At 38.1% G+C, this 18980-nt stretch overlaps 1 protein-coding gene across 1 annotated transcript in view; it reads right to left on the reverse strand.

Moving 5' to 3' along the window:
* The window catches only part of SH3GL3 (SH3 domain containing GRB2 like 3, endophilin A3), a 54021-nt gene that overhangs the window by 9923 nt on the left and 25118 nt on the right, over positions 1 to 18980 (reverse strand). The window contains exons 2-6 of the mRNA XM_026856441.1: positions 6910 to 6978; positions 5538 to 5610; positions 4179 to 4322; positions 2465 to 2598; positions 931 to 1089 (exon numbers count right to left, since the gene is read on the reverse strand). Of these exons, the coding sequence (XP_026712242.1) occupies positions 931 to 1089; positions 2465 to 2598; positions 4179 to 4322; positions 5538 to 5610; positions 6910 to 6978 (579 nt within the window). The remainder of the gene's footprint in view (positions 1 to 930; positions 1090 to 2464; positions 2599 to 4178; positions 4323 to 5537; positions 5611 to 6909; positions 6979 to 18980) is intronic.

Consider the following 18980-nt stretch of genomic DNA (forward strand, 5'->3'; position numbering starts at 1 on the left):
GCCCTCCTATAACTTGCACTGGTAAAACAGCAAGAGGCTTACTGACTTATACACAGCTGTAACACATGTGACCCAGTCACAGTTTAGGAGCTACAGGCTAGTTTATAACTGGCCATTATATAATGGGTGTGCATAGAGGGAGAAGTTGCTTGCAGTTAAATATTCCCACTTAACAGCTTCTCCTTGTTGCACACTTCCTACTTTCTAAGTGTGTTTTCTGGGATGTTGCACCTTACAAAAGAAAAGAAAGCTTTGGAATAGGCCCAAATAGGTCCAGTTCTCTTTTCCTACAGTTCCATGATTACAAAGGAGAAAGTACATCCTTCTATTCCTCTGTGTGAGAGGATTATCTCGAATAACCACAGCTGGTCCTTATTTAGACGTAATTTCATGATGGACTTGGACTGTGAGCCAAAGTCCAGGTATCTGAGCCCAAGCTACAAAGAAACAAAAAATTTTCAGAGCCAAATAGTAGTAATAATGCTTTTCAGAGATAAAATCATTCAGAGACTTCAAATCAGCAGCAAAGTCTTGACTATAAGCGAGCTACAATTCAGAAAGCGCATGGTATATACCCTCGGTCATAGTTTCAGCAGCAGGTCTATGATTGTTACTCTCCCACCTTCTCCCTCCCACCGATGAATTTGCATTCTACTCAGATAGTTCATAGCTCATAGATTATAAAACTACTTAAGACCTCTGTGACGATCTTGTCTGAGCCACTGAGTCTCCAGAAGAAATTCCTGAATTCTTGAGTTCTCCCATTTACTGCATTACGTTCCTCTCTACCAAGAGATTAAAAGAGGGAAGAGGCACACTTCCTGCTTTCAGACCTTACCTCCTATGAAGGATGGGACAGGCTTTATCCAATCCCACACACATCGCCCTCCCAGATGTACTGCAACAAACAAAAATGCAGAATAGACTTACATCATTTTCTAAGAAATTGAACATGCTTCTTTCAGCCAGCTCCTTTGACTCTTCAAATTTTTCTACTGCTTGTCTAACTTCTTCATCTGGTATCTTTCCAAAACGCTTCTTTTTATAATCATAATCCAAACGGCGTCCTTCTAATTTCTTCAAATGATGCTAAATAAGACAGAACATGTATGAGGAAGTCCAAACAGGACATGCCTAAACAAACACATTGTGAGTTAGGAAATTTCAGTTATGGATGCAAATATATTCAGAACTGAAGAAATACGAGGCTCAGAGATTATCCAGTCCATCCCTTTGATCTAAGGCAGCACTAGGTAAGTCTAGGACTACATACATTAATGAAATTTTAAATAAACAGCCATTTGTCAACATCTGGGGAACTGGCTATCTTGATTTGTTAACTTAGGCATCCAACTCACAGACGAGATGTGCAACACCTCCAATTGTCTAAACGAGAAGCAGGATCCAATCTAAATATGTGTGTCCCCATATTCTACATTTAAATCAATTTTACCTCTGGAATTATTCACAATACGACAGCTAGAAGTTAAAGGGTTATTTCCCCCTCATTCCATAAGCAGTGCTCCAACAAATCTCGTATTCTTGCTTGATTTGTTAGGTGTCAACTTGAGACTTCTATCTGATATAACTACACAAGCTTTTCTGTCGCCAAAAATCACGGGACTGACAGACTTACAGAATGGACTCACAGTGACAGTACAAAATGCTCATTAAAGCCAACGTCAGACAAATTATTTTCATCAGTCCAGAAGAACTGCAAACAGTAATGTATCACAGGAGACAGCTACAGACATCAAGACGTTATTAGTATCTTTTTTGCTATGCTTTCCACATCCATTTATGTGTAAACAAATAACTTTCATTTCTGCATTTCATCAGGGTTTTAACTTGCTTATTACCCAAGTCTATTGGAATCAACAGACTCAGACAGAGACTGCCTGGCTTTCTTTGAATTGCACAGTGTAAACAAAAGCACTGAAAAACTTAACTCTAAAGGTTAAAAATTTGTTCCTTGGCCTCCTCTATTTTTCATGTAGTGGCATACGACACTTCAACATTTCATGGCACTCTTCAGATCACTCTGCGATTGCCCTGAAATAGCCTTTTTCAACAGTTATACTCATCCCTCATTATAAACAGCTTTAGACTGACAAAGACAGCAAGACAGGATAATCAGTCACAGTAAATCACAGCCCACTCACATGTTCATAAGAATTAATAAAGATGTCAGTTAAAGTAAAATAGCAGAAAACAAGAATACAATTTTCTTCACTATCCTTCTTGTACTATATGTACAAGCAATATAGAAAATTGAGTAAGTTAGACAAGTGAGAAATAGCCAGGTATTAATTTTAAGCAGATTTCATCATTATTTTGCTAGAGAGACAAATGCAGTGAAATTTATTTATTTACCATTTTGCTTTCAAGAAAAAAATATCTCAGGGAACTAGAGTCTGACTGACTCTGATTATTGATAAGTGAAGCTTTACCCTGGAAAACTTACCCCAATCTCTTTTAAATCCTTGTCCTGCAATAACTGTAGAGGATCAATAAAATTTTGTTTGACGTTAATATCAAGCGAGTCCTTCACCTCTGCCATTTGCTTCATGCTCTCACCAGCATCCAGTAGTGCAAGGCCTATGGTAAAGAACAGGCTACTTATATCTCAATATATGCAAAACCAGAAGATTTGTCTCACGAAACAACTATTTCAAAAAGGTATCTTCATATCTGCTGCAGGCCTCAGAAGAGTGAAAAAATAATGCAGACTATGCAATTGTTTGTTCCCTACAGAAAACTAGAACTCGTAAATTTTTGCTCCAAAGTATGCTGCTTTTTTTTTTTTTTTTTTCTGAAGGGCATCAGGGAAAAAATACTATTTTCCCTACTGTATTTGCATAGGTTACAAACCTCCTCCACTTAGAGAACTGCAAACCAAGCTGATTGATTTGTACGACTTTACTGGTATTATTAAATATACACAAAGTGAGGAACTTTTTAATCACAAAATCATGTTTTACAGCTTACTTGCACACAGCATGCTTTCTTTTAGTCAAAATTGTTGCTCCTTCTTTAAAACCACCTATTTAACATAGCTGTATACTTTATTAAGCACGTTAAGTATCAGCAGGCAGAATAGTGTTTGAAGTGCTCTTTCCCCTTTACTAGTTTTATTTCGTATCCTCGTTGCTTTTGCAAAGACACAAATACATCCAGCTCGCAGATGAGTTGTGCCACTTCACTCTTCATGAGGAGAACAAGTGAGCCTTTGGCTATCAGCAGCACCTTTCCCTGTGCAGCACCTGCTTGGACTCCAGGTCCCTAGATCTACACAGCTGTTACTATTTCAAGACAACCCCTGTGTGTAAAACTGCAGATAAGAACAGTACATAACCAAGCCAGCCAGTTCTGTGCTGGCTTCTGCACACAGTCCTAGCTCATACCGCTCTCTCCTAGCCCTATTCCCCCCCTCTTTCCCCAAACCAGGATTCTCCTTTTCTCATGTATTTCTCCCCGATTCTCTCAATCCCAGCCATATCAAAAAGCACCCACCGAGTAGCCCTGTGACGATGCTTCAAATTCATTCCAGTCAAGCCCACACACTATGCATGCTCAGCAAGCAAGGCCTCTATCAAGATTATGGCTGTGAAGTACCAGCATATCTTGAGAGGAAATAGGCAAGATTTGATTTACTAAAGAACTGTAGCATGGCCAAGCCATGCTACATTTCAAGAAAATGAGAAAATGCGTATTTAAAATGCACTGCGCCAAAGCACAGAAATACCAGATCATTATAAAAAAAACCCCAAAAATGCCAAAATCACCCAAAGCTACTGTTCATTTTTTTCTATGATAAATTTTTCCCTTAGTTTACTTCTCAAATACAGATTAACCATTTTTATTAAAGATTAAAAAAAATACAGTGAGTCTTAGAATCACCCTGAATTATTTAGGTTTGGCAAATTAGAAACTAAAATGGTTATGGTAATACAAATCATCAGGCCGCATCAGCAATAGTGTTATCAAATCCACCTGCAACAGAGATGGACGAACATACAGAGGCCTCGTGTTTTGTTAATGGTATCAATCACCCCCTGACCATTGTACTTAACTTCCCCTCTTACCTGCAGGAGCTATTTACATAGGTTATGTCACTGAGAAATATTCTGCAAAGAATTTAATGCTGAAATATTCGCAGAGGAGATACACAAACTCACCAAACATAGAATCATCGCCAAGCTCTCTGCCATACCGTATCATGCAGTCTCCCAGGAGTCCCTCTGTCTGGGGATAGCCTGTGGTTTTAACTTGTCCTCTGATCTTTGACATAGTGTTCAGCATTCCCAGCTTGGCTCTGTATGCTAAGAAGGACATTAAAAAAAAAAAAAAAGTTATGGAAACACTTTTTAAACTAATATATTTACAGCAATAAATTATTTAATAAGGAACATAATGAAGCAAGTCATTAAGCTGGTCTATAGATCCATAAATTTTTTGTTGTCAGTACTTTAGTCAGAAGTTAAAATAAGATTTCATTCAACAATATGGGTCATATGAAACTGTTTTTTATTGCCATAAGCATCATTTCTTCAGGCAGATATATAGTGGAAATGCTTATTATCTTCTGTGGATATTCACCAATACTCACATTCCTTCAAATATTGCTACTTGTGAACTTCTTGATTAGAAATATTGCAGAAAGCAAACGCAGAACAGATACAAGCACAGCCAAAGCCAATTTCATGCACTCTCTCTCTCTCCCTCTCTTGCTTGTGAGAACTTTACAGAATTTCCACACACACTCACTTTTTTTTTTTTTAATAATCATGACAGTAGACATTTATATGTACCAGGCCATCCTGCAGAATAAATTAATTTATTGTTATCTTGCACTTATGACAATGATTCAAGGTCATAACAGATAAAACTTTGTGACTGACTGCAAATGTGAATGTGTCTCCTTTCTTATTTCTTAGAACATCATTTGAAAAACCTCTATCAACTGACGATCCCAAATCCACCGAGACCTATCAGTGTCCAAAAAATGCAAAACCTCATTCAAATACCATGTAAGCATGTAACAGCACTCTTCCCCATGGTTACATCTTCCTGTAACCTGTTACATGGTTACACTCTTCCCCATGGTTACATAACCATCTGTACCTCTGATGACAGCAGCTTATGAGTTAAATTCAACAGCTTTTATATCTCTGCTAAAAAAATAAAAATAAAAATAGTGTTCTCTTCACTTTAGGGATCCATATCCCACTCCAGGAAATCTAGCAAAAATAAGACTACATGTGCTGTACTACAGGCCCAAGCTGTCCAAGACATGTCATGCATGCACAGCCTACACATGCCCAGTAACCTGACACACCGTGTGCTGCAAATTGAACGCAGCCCGGATCATACCACATAGAAACTTTACAGTTGTTCATTGCACACACAGGTAATGTTCTCTAGGATGCCCAGAAGCCTCATAATGATGACCTAATTAGCTTTTATTTACTTGGGATGAATTTCCAAGTAAGAAGACAACGTTCAGCAAAACTCAACACCTACTGTTCCTATCCTACCTGGATTTGGCTGAAGATACTCTGTGGATTTGGACAGAAGTTCCGTTACAGCTTTATTAGTAACATCAATTTTCTGCAAAAGAAAAGTAACACAGTTAGCAAAAAGCAAATCCATTACTACATTAAGTAAAATACTTAGATAAACTAGAAAGTTTAGAATTTTATTGCACATAATATACTATTCTAGCTGACTATGAAATTTTATTTAAAGTAAAGCAAATATTCTAGCTTAAAATAAAGAGCCATGACATAGTTATGACAGGATTTTACCAAAAACATATTAATTGGCAGGTAGTACTGCAAAGGAGAGAAGGTTTATAGAAAAATGTGGACTTGCCTTTCCAGCCCATCAGTCTTGACTACTGCTTAGACATTCTAGACTATAACTTTCCTGCCAGCCCAACAGTTGTTACTGAGACTGCTTTTCTCCACAGGTGAAAAAGACTGAACACATCTTGGGGTCAGAGCCATTTAAAACAGTAGTTTGCACTGTCTTCCCATTTAATAGTTTCTAAAATGCTATAAAAATCACATTTCTGGTTTGTTTCCCTTTCCCTCCCTGAGGGCCTGCACATTATTTTTCTCCTTGTAATGCAGAGAAAGGAAATAATTATTCTGTAGCCAAAGAAACTGAAACCTAGAAACCTGTTTAGATCATAAATTCAAACATGCATGCTGGGAAAAAAAAAAACAACAAAACAAACAACAACTCATGCAAGACTTTTTTCCTCAATCTGCCAACAATAAAAGCTGTGACCTAGATCTACTATGAACATTAAAAAATACACAGAAAGACAAGGCAATAAAAAAAAAAAAGGCACATAAAAGGTGAAAAAGCAAAAATTGGCAGTAACATTGTTTAATTTGCAACACAAGCAATAAATGGATAGCAAACACCTGCATTTCCACAACAATTCATGTAGATTTCTGAACGTGGATTTCAACTAAGAAATATAATTCTGTATCAAGAGAAAATTCGACCCTAGTAGTTAGATTTTTATCGTGAATAATATCAGACGGGAAGGTTTTGTGATATCTACAAAGACTCACTAAACACTGAAGATTTCTCTCTCACACAGACAAGAGGAGAAAGGCCCCTCCTGATGCTCTGCACCACTCTTGGAGGAGTTTCTCTTCCGTGTCGAGAGGTGTCCGTGGAAGCTGCTCCCTCTCCTCAGACAGCCTTTGTAGATGTCTTTTTCTCTGGCTGTCCTGACAAGGCTCAAGGATAAATCTGCACTTCTATGTTTCTGTTTGGAAGCGCAGGTGGAGTTTCCCCCACAGGTAAATCTACAATACCATTCTAATACTTGAAACATGAAATAGTTGTGATTCTGCAACAGCTTCATTTTGAAAAATACAGTTTCCTTACCCTTTCCATCTCTTGAAATTCTTCATCTAACTTTGTTCCTTCTGCGCCACTTATTTTTTCACTGAACAACTGTAAAAAAATTAAGAAAAAAATGGCATGATTATTTAATTACAGAATAAATATCTCTGAGAGTCACAGGAATTCACTCCAGATTAGAAAATATGCAGCAATCATTTGAGGCAACTGTGCAAGAGAAGAGTAACCTTATTCTTGGAAGTGGAGCACTCCTTTCAAGAGAGACAAAGATACCTGAGACGAATTCACAACAGGCAAACAAAAAATGCTTTCTTGTGCTTAAACAGTTTGTACTCTAAAGGCACGACCTACACTGCAGACTTCCAAGCACAGGGACCAGAATCTGGCTGCACGTAAATCCACAGCAACCCTTTTCAAGCACATCTCTCCATCCCTGTGCTTCTAAGTGCCTCTGGCCTTGTATGCCATTAGGTTCAGGAATACAACTCCCATTCCTGCTGCTGGGAGTTGTGTGCAGTTCTGTGGAAGGAACAGACTTGTGAAAAATGCTGCGCTGTGACCCACCTGTGTGACGGAGCATCTTTATGATGCTGAAAACAAAAATGCCATGCATTCTTCAAAAACTCAAAGCACCAGTTTTAAATAGAAGATTTCAGTATATGCTCTTAAGACGGCTGAAATGTTATTCAACTTCTGTGTAAAAATTCCAGGCTGTCAGATCTGAGTTTGGTCCTCACTGGGTAATCCATGTCTAGGAATAAGCACTCAAGCAGAATCAAGCTATCTGCTTCTTCCAGTGCATGGTACCTGCATCACAAAAAGAGCGCCAGACCCTCACCCAGTGTGAAACAGCCTGTGAAAGCATCACTCCACTATGACAGAAGTGTTTTAGCACATATTCAACAAATTTTAAATATAAATTCCTGCAGAAATACTACACATTTCTCTGTTTTAATTGACTTGTACTATTGAATTTGTAACACAGTAATGCAAAATCCAAGCCTAGCTCACTGACTGCCTGCCTTCCCCAAACCTGCCCCCAGTAAAGCATTTTGTTCATCCTCGGCACATTCTAAAAGGGAATTAATCTCACTGAATCAAAAGGGCCTTGGAGACTTGCATAATCTGAAAATGGGTCACGGCTCTTTGTCGTGCAATGGTTCCCTCTTCTCGGTCACAGCCTGCACTGCACAGGTGTGGAGGGAGCACGCTGCCTTGCCAAAAAGCAGCGAGGAGCTGACGAAGCAGAGCTGGGAGCTCAGTAGTGGCTGACCTTGCATCAACATCACAGCTACCACCAAGCCAAAAGCACAGACCTGCTTGAGGGGAAAAATGTGAGTTCAAAGAGAGCCATACTGCTCATTAGCTCTATTGGCTTTGCAGTAGGACTCGCAGTCTTTATGCTTAATATGCCAAGCAGCCCACGTCAAGGTTATTTCTCTTCCAGAGCACTGACAGAACAAGCACAAAAGCAGATAAAACAGATGGTGAAGCCCAAGAACCAGTGAGTTCCTGTGGGTCATCAACTTGCTGCTGTAAGACGTCACAGCTGAGAAGCAACCTGAGGCCATGCACGGAGGGGGACACTGCCCAGGTCTCTGCAGGTACCTCTGAGGAGTCCTTCAGCACTGATGGAGAAAGATGCCTGAAAAGGCTGCAGGAAAAGCAGCTTATCAGCAATTGTGCAGCTTCTTTACACTGGCAGTTTTTGTCTCTTTTCTGTGCAATGTTAATTCCTAAAATAATCAATGCCATTTTCCACAGTCTCACACATGTTTTCCAGCAGGCAATGAACAGATCTGTGGTTTCCTGAAACCTCTCATGGTGATCCCTTTTCAAAGGCAGAGTGCAGTGGAGGAAATTAGCCTTCTCAGGCTGAAGTTGCAAAATCCACATTCAGTAGCAACCCATAAATGGATTATTTGTAATGAGACAGCTATATGTTGGCAAAGAATAAATGCAATGAAGTAACACGATTGCTCAACTGTGAAAGCATAATTAGTAATAAATCACTGCCCCAAATGTCTAAAATAATGAAATGTCCCACACTTAAGAGAGAATAGATCTGAAATTTATAACAAGAAGCATAAATAGATGTATATAAAGTTCACATGCTAACAGTAATGCCAGAGAGAAAAAAACAACTCCAGTGGCTCATTAGAAGGATAACAAAGATAGTCTGAAAAATGCAATTTCTCATCAGGTACACTGGAAGTTGGTATGTTTTCAGTAAATGTCTCGGGGCATACTCTATTTATCCATTGACATCCCTTAGTTCTCCCTGGCTTACTGATGGCCATACACAGTCACACACACCTCCCTCGAATAACAGTCTGAAACTTAAGTTTACTGAGTTGTTGCTGGTTTTGCCAGGACTGCAGCTGCTGATCCAGGCGTTTGCACTTGGCTGGTGAGGCTGCACCACTCCCAGTGCCGACCCACACGTGCCTCAGCACCAGGCTGCAGCCTGCCCACTCTCTTTGCACAACCGCTCACACGCTGCTCCCCATGTTTAGTTTTGGTTTCCCTTCTGAAACGTTGCAAAACTCTTCACTGTGTTTTGGATGGATAAAATTTGATGCTACTCACAGAGGGATAAACTATTTGCAGCAGCACTGATTCATTCTTTTCAAGCTGATCACTGGACTTGGTGAAGCAGCAGGGAGTAAGGAAAGCCTCTAAGTTAAATCCAGAAGGTCACAGAACAACTGAGACTTCCCTGCACCAGCTTGCAGAGAGACATTCTACATCTGCAATTTGCAGAGAATAATGGAGTAGTTTAATTAACAACTTGAATGATTGGATAGAGTACGCTCCCTGAGAGTCTGTAAGACATCAGCTTGGGGGAGCAGTTGAGACACCAGATGGTGGGGCTGCTCCTCATAAGGGCCTTGACAGGCTAGAAAAAAATGGGCTGACAGAAAGTTCATGAAGCTCAAACACAAAGTCCTGCACCTGCAATGGAATCTCCCCATGCAACAGTCCAGGCTGGAGGCCAACTGGCTACGAAACAGCTCTGCAGAGCAACACCTGTGGTACTGGTGGAAAGCAAGTTGAACGTAAGTTCAACTGCTCTAACAGGACCTGCTTGGAGTGGGAAGCTACAGAAGATGCTGTCTGAAGGGCCCTTCCGACCTACCTGACGCCCAGTTCTAATGCCATATTTACAGTAACACGTGAATGCAACTCCGCAGAGCCAGCCGCAGGATCTGCAGACACCGTTTCATACAGACGCTGAAAACAACCTAACACACCCCTACATCTAGGGAGCAAAAGTACTGACCATGAGAAAAAGGTTGTTCACATGCTTTCCCAGTTCTATGCAAACATTAATGATACTGCAGTTTCTAGCTCAAGGAGACACTTCTATGATATCTACTCTGAGCTCTAATTTTCTTTGAAAAAGGAGACTCCCTTGGTGTTCAGAGAGATACTGTAAAGAATGATTCCTTAAAGTCTGTAAGCTGTACTGTTTGTGCTCCTGACAGTAAAAACTGATATAAAGTTCTAATGGTTATCATTACCTTTTACACCACTACAGCTTATTTCATACAGGTATAACATTGGATCAGCTTTACTATTTGCATATTTAAGGACCACCAAATCTTTTGTTCTGCTCATACTGAATGTAGGAGTTGTAAAACCAGCATCACCACTCTCCCAATTAAAAGTCACAGGATACTCAATTAATTATTGAAAATGGATGCACAAAGGAGACAGCTGCTGAGTTTTAGTTCTCCAACTATTTGCTGAGTATCATTTACATGCATTATATCAAGCTGTAATATGCTTTGAACTTAAATAGAAGCATGCCCAACTGTGGGGCTGTGTAATTAGGTGGCAATATCTATCGGTTTTTACGAGTCAGCTAATCAAAGGAGAAACATCACACAAGGCATGTACTCCATGGGAGCCTGGAATTACTTGTACAGGAAGAATCTTTCATCTCCAAATTCAGAAGCTGGGAGCAATGGATTCAGCACCTTTTCACTAGACAGGGCCTGAGCTAGAATTTGGGGCTCTGAAAAAACTCAGTTCCTGCCATGGGGACCACCACTACCTTACTATTCCACTGTCAGGTCAGAAAGTAAAGCCATTCATTAGTAATATTTCTGGTGGAGTTAATTAGGTTTCTTCTGGATCAAAATTTACACCCAGAGAATAGCTGTGAAATGAGAAAGATTTCTTCCTCTCAGGTGTCTGCGCAACTCCCTCCATCACACTTGACATATTAGTGTTAGCGGGGAGAAAAAAAAAAACACAACTAAATAAAAACATGAAAATACTTACCAATCAGCCATTGCATTATCACCTCTCATTTGTAGTTATATACAGTAGCAAACTACCTTTTACTTTATATAATAGATGCTTTATATATAATATATAATATATATATATATATATATATATATATATATATAATAAATGCTTTATATAATAGAAGAACTTCTTGCCTGAATAAATACTGCAGTTTGTACACAAATGTTCATTGCTTGTAACTCCTTCCTAGATCCTACTATTCTTTTTAATATTGAAAAATTAAATATGATGTTGTATTACAGACAATCTAAAAGTCTCTGGTGGGCTTATGTGGAAACTTCTAGGAAGACAAATCTGGAAAAAAAACCCAAAGAGGTTTTGAAAGAAACCCCTCTAGATATTGTGATTTGTATTTAAGTTCTGTATATCCAGCTACTGTTCAAAATGCAAATTCCTATTTTGTTAGACAGTCTTAAAAGATTATTTATCTGATAAGAAATTTATATACCAATAAATTCTCTGAGAAAACAATTTTCCTGTGAGCCTAATATTGAGATCTTGTTCTCATGCTAGCTCTTTGTTACTCTAATTTCTTTGAGATAATGTCATTTTCTTTTGATCTGTTCTGTTGTAATGAAGCATGAACACAGCACACGAACTGCCTACAGTTTAAACTAAAATCTATGGCTCCCTTAAACTCTAAACTAAAAAGCCTCAAGCATTCATGTAATTTCTCAGTACTTTTAAGTATGTTAAGATTTATCCTTTTTATTGCAGAGGAATAGTACATTTCTCCATCATATGGATTATAAAAACAAGCTTCAGAAAAATGCTGTCTTTTACTAATGTTTTCTATATCGTATCTACTAGATTACAGTACTCTTTCAGATTTCACTAAAGGTTATGGAACATGAGAAACTGCCAAAAATATCCCATATCAACAGAGAGCTGATACAAGTCTCAAAACAATTACCCTATTTTTTATATATCCACTGGGTATTTTATAATACATGTCAATAGGATTCTTGCCAGCCAATACTTGCACACATGCTCTGACCTTCTGTTTCACTTCTTTTGCCTTTCTTTTGCAAGAGTCATTAACTGGGATTGAACCATCACAGGATTTTTTGTTGTTATTCAGCTACTGTTGAAAAAAAATGGAGCTGAAGAAGTCCTTAACTGACCAGAAAAACTCCCTTATACATAACAAGCCAAGAAATCATCAAATACTATTTAATGACTGAATGAAAGGTATCATATTCTATTAAAGACTTAAGAGCTTTTAATAACTCTTCACCAAGTAACATCATTTATTTTGTTCTGAAGGAGTATCTGACGAAATTATCTGTTGAAACTTTAATGGGATGGAAAAATTCCACATTTGTCATAAATATGCACACTGTCAAACCCGTGAGGCAAAACCTAGATTTTCAGGGAAAAAAAAAAAAAAATCTTTTAACAAAAAAGCCAAAGCTATGAAAAGATTTTAAATGTATTTCCCTCTCTCTAAAAAGGAAGTAAGCAATCAACTGGGAAAACCAGCAGATTCATCCCAAAGTTAACACACAGAAAGCCAGGAAATAATCTAACTATATGGCTACATTTCCCACAGAAACATATAACTGGGCCAAACTGCACAAATACATTGATTTGTCTTTAACTATAGTACTTAGTACAAAACACTACATTCCGGTACAGTAATGTATACTAGTTATGCTTCTCTTAATAAATCTTTAAAACTTCCAGTTATTGCCCTGCAGCCACATTAATTGTTTCATTTGGCATTAAATGATCATGCATTGAGGTTTTAATGCAACGTGACAATACTAAATAGCTTTCTGAAGAATCTTATTAAAGCCTATCATAAACAATGGGAAGAATAAGATGGCTAGAAAGATATCTTCTGACTAAAGTAGAATTCCCTTGCAGCGTTCAACCTCCTGAGGGCAGAGAGCGATTTTCTTTTTCGACCTTTTCCAGAATGCTCGATCAGATTAGAGAATCAAGATGCCAGCCTTTCTTTTAGATCAAAAGTAGTTTATCTTCAAATACCCACAGTTCCCTGTTGTGTGCTTTAAAGTTTTACTACAATGCTATGTATATTACCTGGTTTTCCTCTTTTCCAATTGCTGTTTTTCACCTACATTGCCAATTCCCACACTCAAAAAGGTTACTACTAGTTCACGTACTGCAGACTACCAAGAACTTGAACCTAAAAGGCAGCTTACTTAATGTCTGGCATCTTAGCACATCTTTAACAACATAAAGGGGTACACAGTGGCAGAGCCATCTGCACAGTTTGCCATTGTGACAGAAAAATATTATTTAAAAAAAAATTAGAATAAAATATTCTGCTTTATTGACTAGGTGAGCATGCAAAATGAACGGATGGTTTATAGACACGCCTGTGCCTGATTTCTAGTGATCTACTGAAGGTCTGAATGCTCAGAGGACGTGTCCCACACTGAGAAACTAAACTAAGATGCACCTTTTCAAACACAGCTCTAAACAAAAGGCCGAGGAAACAGAGCACTTGGCCCCTGGAACAACTGCAGGGAATTCTGAAACCAACCAGGTATGAGAATGGCAGTCTCTTCAGGTCCCTCCTCTCACATCAACAATGTCCCGAGACAAGGCTGTCAGAGACATTCACAGTCAAAAATCATCTGCAGATGAAAATGGGTAATATATACCTAAAAAATTATTTTTCTCGGGCTCCTTAAAAAAATACACCCATGAGGAAAAGAGTCAAATTATCAAAGTGTACCAGTAATTGAAGCTGTTCTTTTAATTATATTGACACAGCTCATACTATCCTAATGCTTTGGAGAAAATCCAAACCTCTTATTTTAGAGGTTAAAGCACTAAACAATCACAAGAACTCTTTAGTTGCCTCAGTAAATTGTATTTTCAAAGAAAACAAAATATTCTTGCTCTGATATATTTGAAAGAAAAAAGACTTATTTTGTGTCCCCCCCCAAATAAGTAAAGGGTCTATTACAAAGTGCCCTGTTTCAGTCTTGCAAATACTCTGGCTTACCTCCAGCAAATCATTTAAGTTCATACTTCAGTAGGTGCTTAAGTGCTTTGCTGGATCAAGACCGGAATGCTCAGCACCTCACAGTCTCAAGCTCAAAGGGTCATCACCTTTACATGGAGTATTTTATAACCTTTTCTTCAACTAAACTTTCAGCTAGTAATAGCACGGATTTCTCCAAAGCACTTGGGGAAACAGTAAAAAAAAATATTTCTGACAGCAACAGAGAGAACTGGGGGTTTTTGAAAAAATTAATCAAGCAGCTGAATTGGGTCCTACTGGTATTTAATAAAAATTAAGGAGTGCAAGAAGCTGCACCCTAAAAATCAGATACTCATTGTTCTCACAGCTACATGAGTGGTACAAAACATCTCTGAGTTCAACACTTGTGCATAAGTATTTAAGAAAGTGAAGCTTTCTCTTTTGCTAAAAGTTTAAGCATAATTGTAACATGTAATATAATCCTTTGGAATTTATGTGAGACATTAACACTGATTAAAAATTATAATCATATTACAGATACAAAAATTAAAAGAGCATTCTGGCAGTACCTATGGCAGAGTAGATTTTTATATAATGGTAGGGAGACAAAGAAGTGTTGCATACAATTGGCTGATTATCTTGTAATTCATTACGCATCACAAACAGCTGAATCAGAACTCCAGAACACCACATCCATGGCTGCAGGAATTCACATCCTAATGTTTCACCACAGATCTCTATTTCCAGATATTTAAAGTAGAAATATAAAGTATGAACTGGAGGATGTGCCTGTACTTCAAAGGCAGCTCATGACTGTGCTCACACTTTCCTGAGTAAAGAAAGGGCATGCCCTACATCTCAACTTCCTTTAGGCATTTCTGATGGATCCAATAGCAAATCTTGTCCCAGCAGCAAAAAACAAAACAAAAACAAAACGAAAAGAGTTGTATTTTTTAAAAATATGAAGGATTTTAAAAATATGTAGAAATGTGTTACATTTAAGGATACATTAAGATAAATGTCATTAAAATCTTTCTTAAATATTTTCTAATTTTAAAAAATTCATACAACTTGTAAACATGAAAAATAAAACCTGAGCCCCATTTCATTTTTAGAGTACAGATTTAGGTAGAAAATATCTGTTTGCATAACAAAATATCCCCAGGCCACCTACAGGACACCATGAATCTCAAGGGCCTGTTTCCCAAGAAGCAAAACATACTTTTTCTACCAAGAGATCTCTGAATCATGCAAACAAAGTTAAACGCATGAAAGTACTGCCAACATGTTTATATTCATAATGAACATTCCTATCTCACTAATACAAGTAGTGAAATAAAGGATTCATAAGTGAGTTCTCAGACAAACAGGAGCAACAAAACACAGTAGATTTTTTTTTTTTTAGGAAGACAGATGAACTGAGTTATAAAAGACTACGCCAGATAAAAAGGAATGGAAGAGAAATATGTTTGCAATGTGACTTGCCTTGGGAGGCTGGGATCTGAGTGTCCCCATATACTTCTCACATAGTGATGTTCTGTGAGCTGCTGGTGTAACATTAACTTACCTTCAAGCACATCACTGTTAATGGGTCGCATGCATATCTACATAAAGCATTATTATTAAGTCTACCTTAAAGCATGGAGCAAATATTTCACAGCCTAGCGTGACCCAAAGTGTAAAGAAGTCTAGCCAGGCAATCAGCTAATACCACTACAGTCAACTCTACAGCTGCCAGTATCAACAAGAATGGACCCAGTCCATCAAAATTCCCCATATGCTCATAAAGAAAAAAATACCCATTCACATCATGGAACGTAAGGTCTGCAACTACCACGCCGAATCAATGAACAGCCACAGCTGCTGAGCTGCAACAGCACAATTCTGGCAAAGATTCAGAAGTGGCAGCTTAGTTTTATTTAGAAAGGAAGCTCAAATAGTGCAAGCCACGTACTCTGGGATCAAGAAAGCCCTTACAAGCACTGGTACTAGAGGAACGTTTGAGGAATGACAGAACTCCCCAGTGATGTAGGAGTTTCAGCAGGCAATCCAGACACTCCTCACAGGGAAAATCCAAGACGTCTGTCTTTCAGCAAAATATCTCACCAACTGATCAACTGGAGGACCTGCTTTCAAACTAACGGTGTTAGAGACTCAGAACTATGAAGGCAAGAATTTCCACTGATTTCAATTCTTTTATGGACAGTTTTTCTGTACCACTTAGTGTAATCTCTCCTAACTTCAATCAATTTGGATGAACAAGGACTGCTGAAGTCACCTAGGTGCATGTCAAAATGTATTCAGTCTAACAGCCTTTGCTTGGGAAACCACATTGAAGAAAGGGGAAAAGGCACAAAACCCAAGAACATGACATAAATTAGGTTACTGGATGACAAGTGCCTTCTTTTCCTCAGGAAGGACTTACGTAATCAAAAAGTATGGAAGAAAAAAAGAGTATTAAGAGTGAGATTACTTGAACAACATACATGATTTTGCATAGTCTAAACAAAAGATTCTGCTACTTGGGAGTACTATCACAGCAAAAATTTTTCCAAAAAGAATGGCATGCCATTTTGACAAAGCTGAAGAGTGCTTTATATAAAGATCTGCCATACAATGTATATGATGTGGGTGTTTGACCGTTTCTGTAAGTTCCTAGAATCCTTGCAATTCTTTCTGCTGACATAACTCAGGGATGCATGAAATATTTTTTGATTCCTGTTGTTTCAAGAGGGAAAAAAAAAGGAAACATAGAAACAGACACAAGTATATCCACAGTCTTGACAGACTTGTAAGATTCTCTGTGTGTGCTTTAGAAACTCATCATCTCTAAAGTAAGCAGCAAATGATGTAGTAATGCCTCGTGCTCTAAGAAAAGATCTTCAACTGATAAGGCAAAATGAAGTGTCTGATATTAAACAAGTCATTTGTAAAAACAGGACAACGTGCCAGTCACGGTCCTGCAGTTCATGAGTCAACAATAACATCCAGTGAAATATTATTTATGACTCTGTGTGATTTGCTGTATCTGTGGAACAAAAAGAAAAAAAATCATCTCCATTCTTTGACATCAATACTCAGAACTTACCCCATATGATTCCTATGCTCTTTTAATGTATTTCTCATTGTAATATTTTGCCAGAACTTAGGGTTTGGTTATGTTTTTTTATTAATTTAGTAACTGAAACATCAGACATTATAGCTCACTCCTTAAAGTTGTTCTGAAAGAAGTCTGGGCCTTAAAGTGAATTCTGAGTAGCGTTAGGAATGTTGGGCGCTTGCTGTTGCTCGGTCAACACTCAAAATCCTGCACCCAGCTGATCCAGTCAGTACACAATTGGGCAGCCTTTTAAATTAACCTTACTAAAAAAATCCAGCCAAAGTATGTGTAAATATAGACTTTGTAATCTAGGCTTATAAAGAAGTCTGCAGACTGAGAAGGGTGCTCTCTGTTCCTCTAAGAAAGCATGCTCTTTTAAAGTTCTTAACATATCCCAGAACATTTTATCTTCACTATGTAATGGACAGTTTGACACTTGCTGTAACACTGCAAAGGTCTCGAGTCTCTCATTAAAACAAAGCCCATGCTACTTGGGCTGATGATATTTCTTGTTCACAGGTCTGGATTCCAGTCCTTCTGCTTTCAGCAAGAGCTACTTCTTAGCCACTGCTACAGCTTTTGGTGCTAGAGGAAAAATGGAGGAATGAATTGGTACAGATTGAACCACACATCCAAGCTCCTAATATGTCAGTAATTGGGAGGGGTGGATCTGAAAGCCTAAATCCTTGACTGAATTTGGGTTGACTGTCCTTGGCCACACGGTAAACAAGTGGTAACTGAAAGCAGAATTCCAGAATCCCAGATCATCACTCTTTGCCCTGAAGAATGCTGTCTTACATAAAATATTCTATATGTATTTTTGAACAGGGAAAGCAAAATAATGTTTACAGAATGCAAATTGAGCTGTCAGGTGCTGCACAATCATTAAACTTAGAATAATAAGAATGCAATTCTAGATTTTGTCGGAGAGCAAAATTGAAAAATGAGTGTACAATCTGTGCAAAAAAAATATTTTTATTGTAGATGTTCCGTTAGAAAAGTGAAATTAAAAGTGTTTATACCTGTTTTCCATGTTCAAACTGATATGACTAATGTTTCAGATTTTCAAAATCTGAGTGATAACACTTTTAATGTCTGCAAAGTTATGTTGGTTTCCTGCTGATCCATGCAGTCATGGATTGTTCTAGTTCCTGCAACCTTACATAAGATAAAATACTAAAAAAAATCTGCATTTGGTCCAAATATGCAATCATTTGGTGAGCAAAGTTGAACAGTTTGCTAAAGATTACATGAGACACTTTTGACCCCAATCAGGAATTGAATAAACTCTCTGCTGTCCAGCTGAACACCTGTCTCAAAACCAAACTTCAGAAAAATTTTATCAAAGCTAACTGAATAAATTCTGCTAAAACTAACTTTAAAGAAAACAACGGGGTACTACAATATCCAGTTGCAGTCCTGATTCAGCAGAAGTAGCTTTCCACGTGAGTATTATTAATGAAGTTGAGAACTTTCATAAGGATCATAAATCACACCACATACAGTTACAATGAGGCAACAGTTCAAAAAACATCAGTAACCAAAATGTTAAATCCTAATTATGCAAGTAGATATAAAAGACTTGCTCTCTTGTGCTGCTTGGGAGATTAATGGACAACTAGAAGAAACATAAGGGCAGTATTTACAAAATATTCCCTACTTCAGCCACTTTTGCACTTTTTTTCAGTCACTTCTAGCTTCCCCCCCCCCCCCCCC

Source organism: Athene cunicularia, assembly GCF_003259725.1.
Source record: "Athene cunicularia isolate RWA chromosome 10 unlocalized genomic scaffold, athCun1 chr10_part1, whole genome shotgun sequence".
Classification (NCBI taxonomy): Eukaryota; Metazoa; Chordata; class Aves; order Strigiformes; family Strigidae; genus Athene; species Athene cunicularia.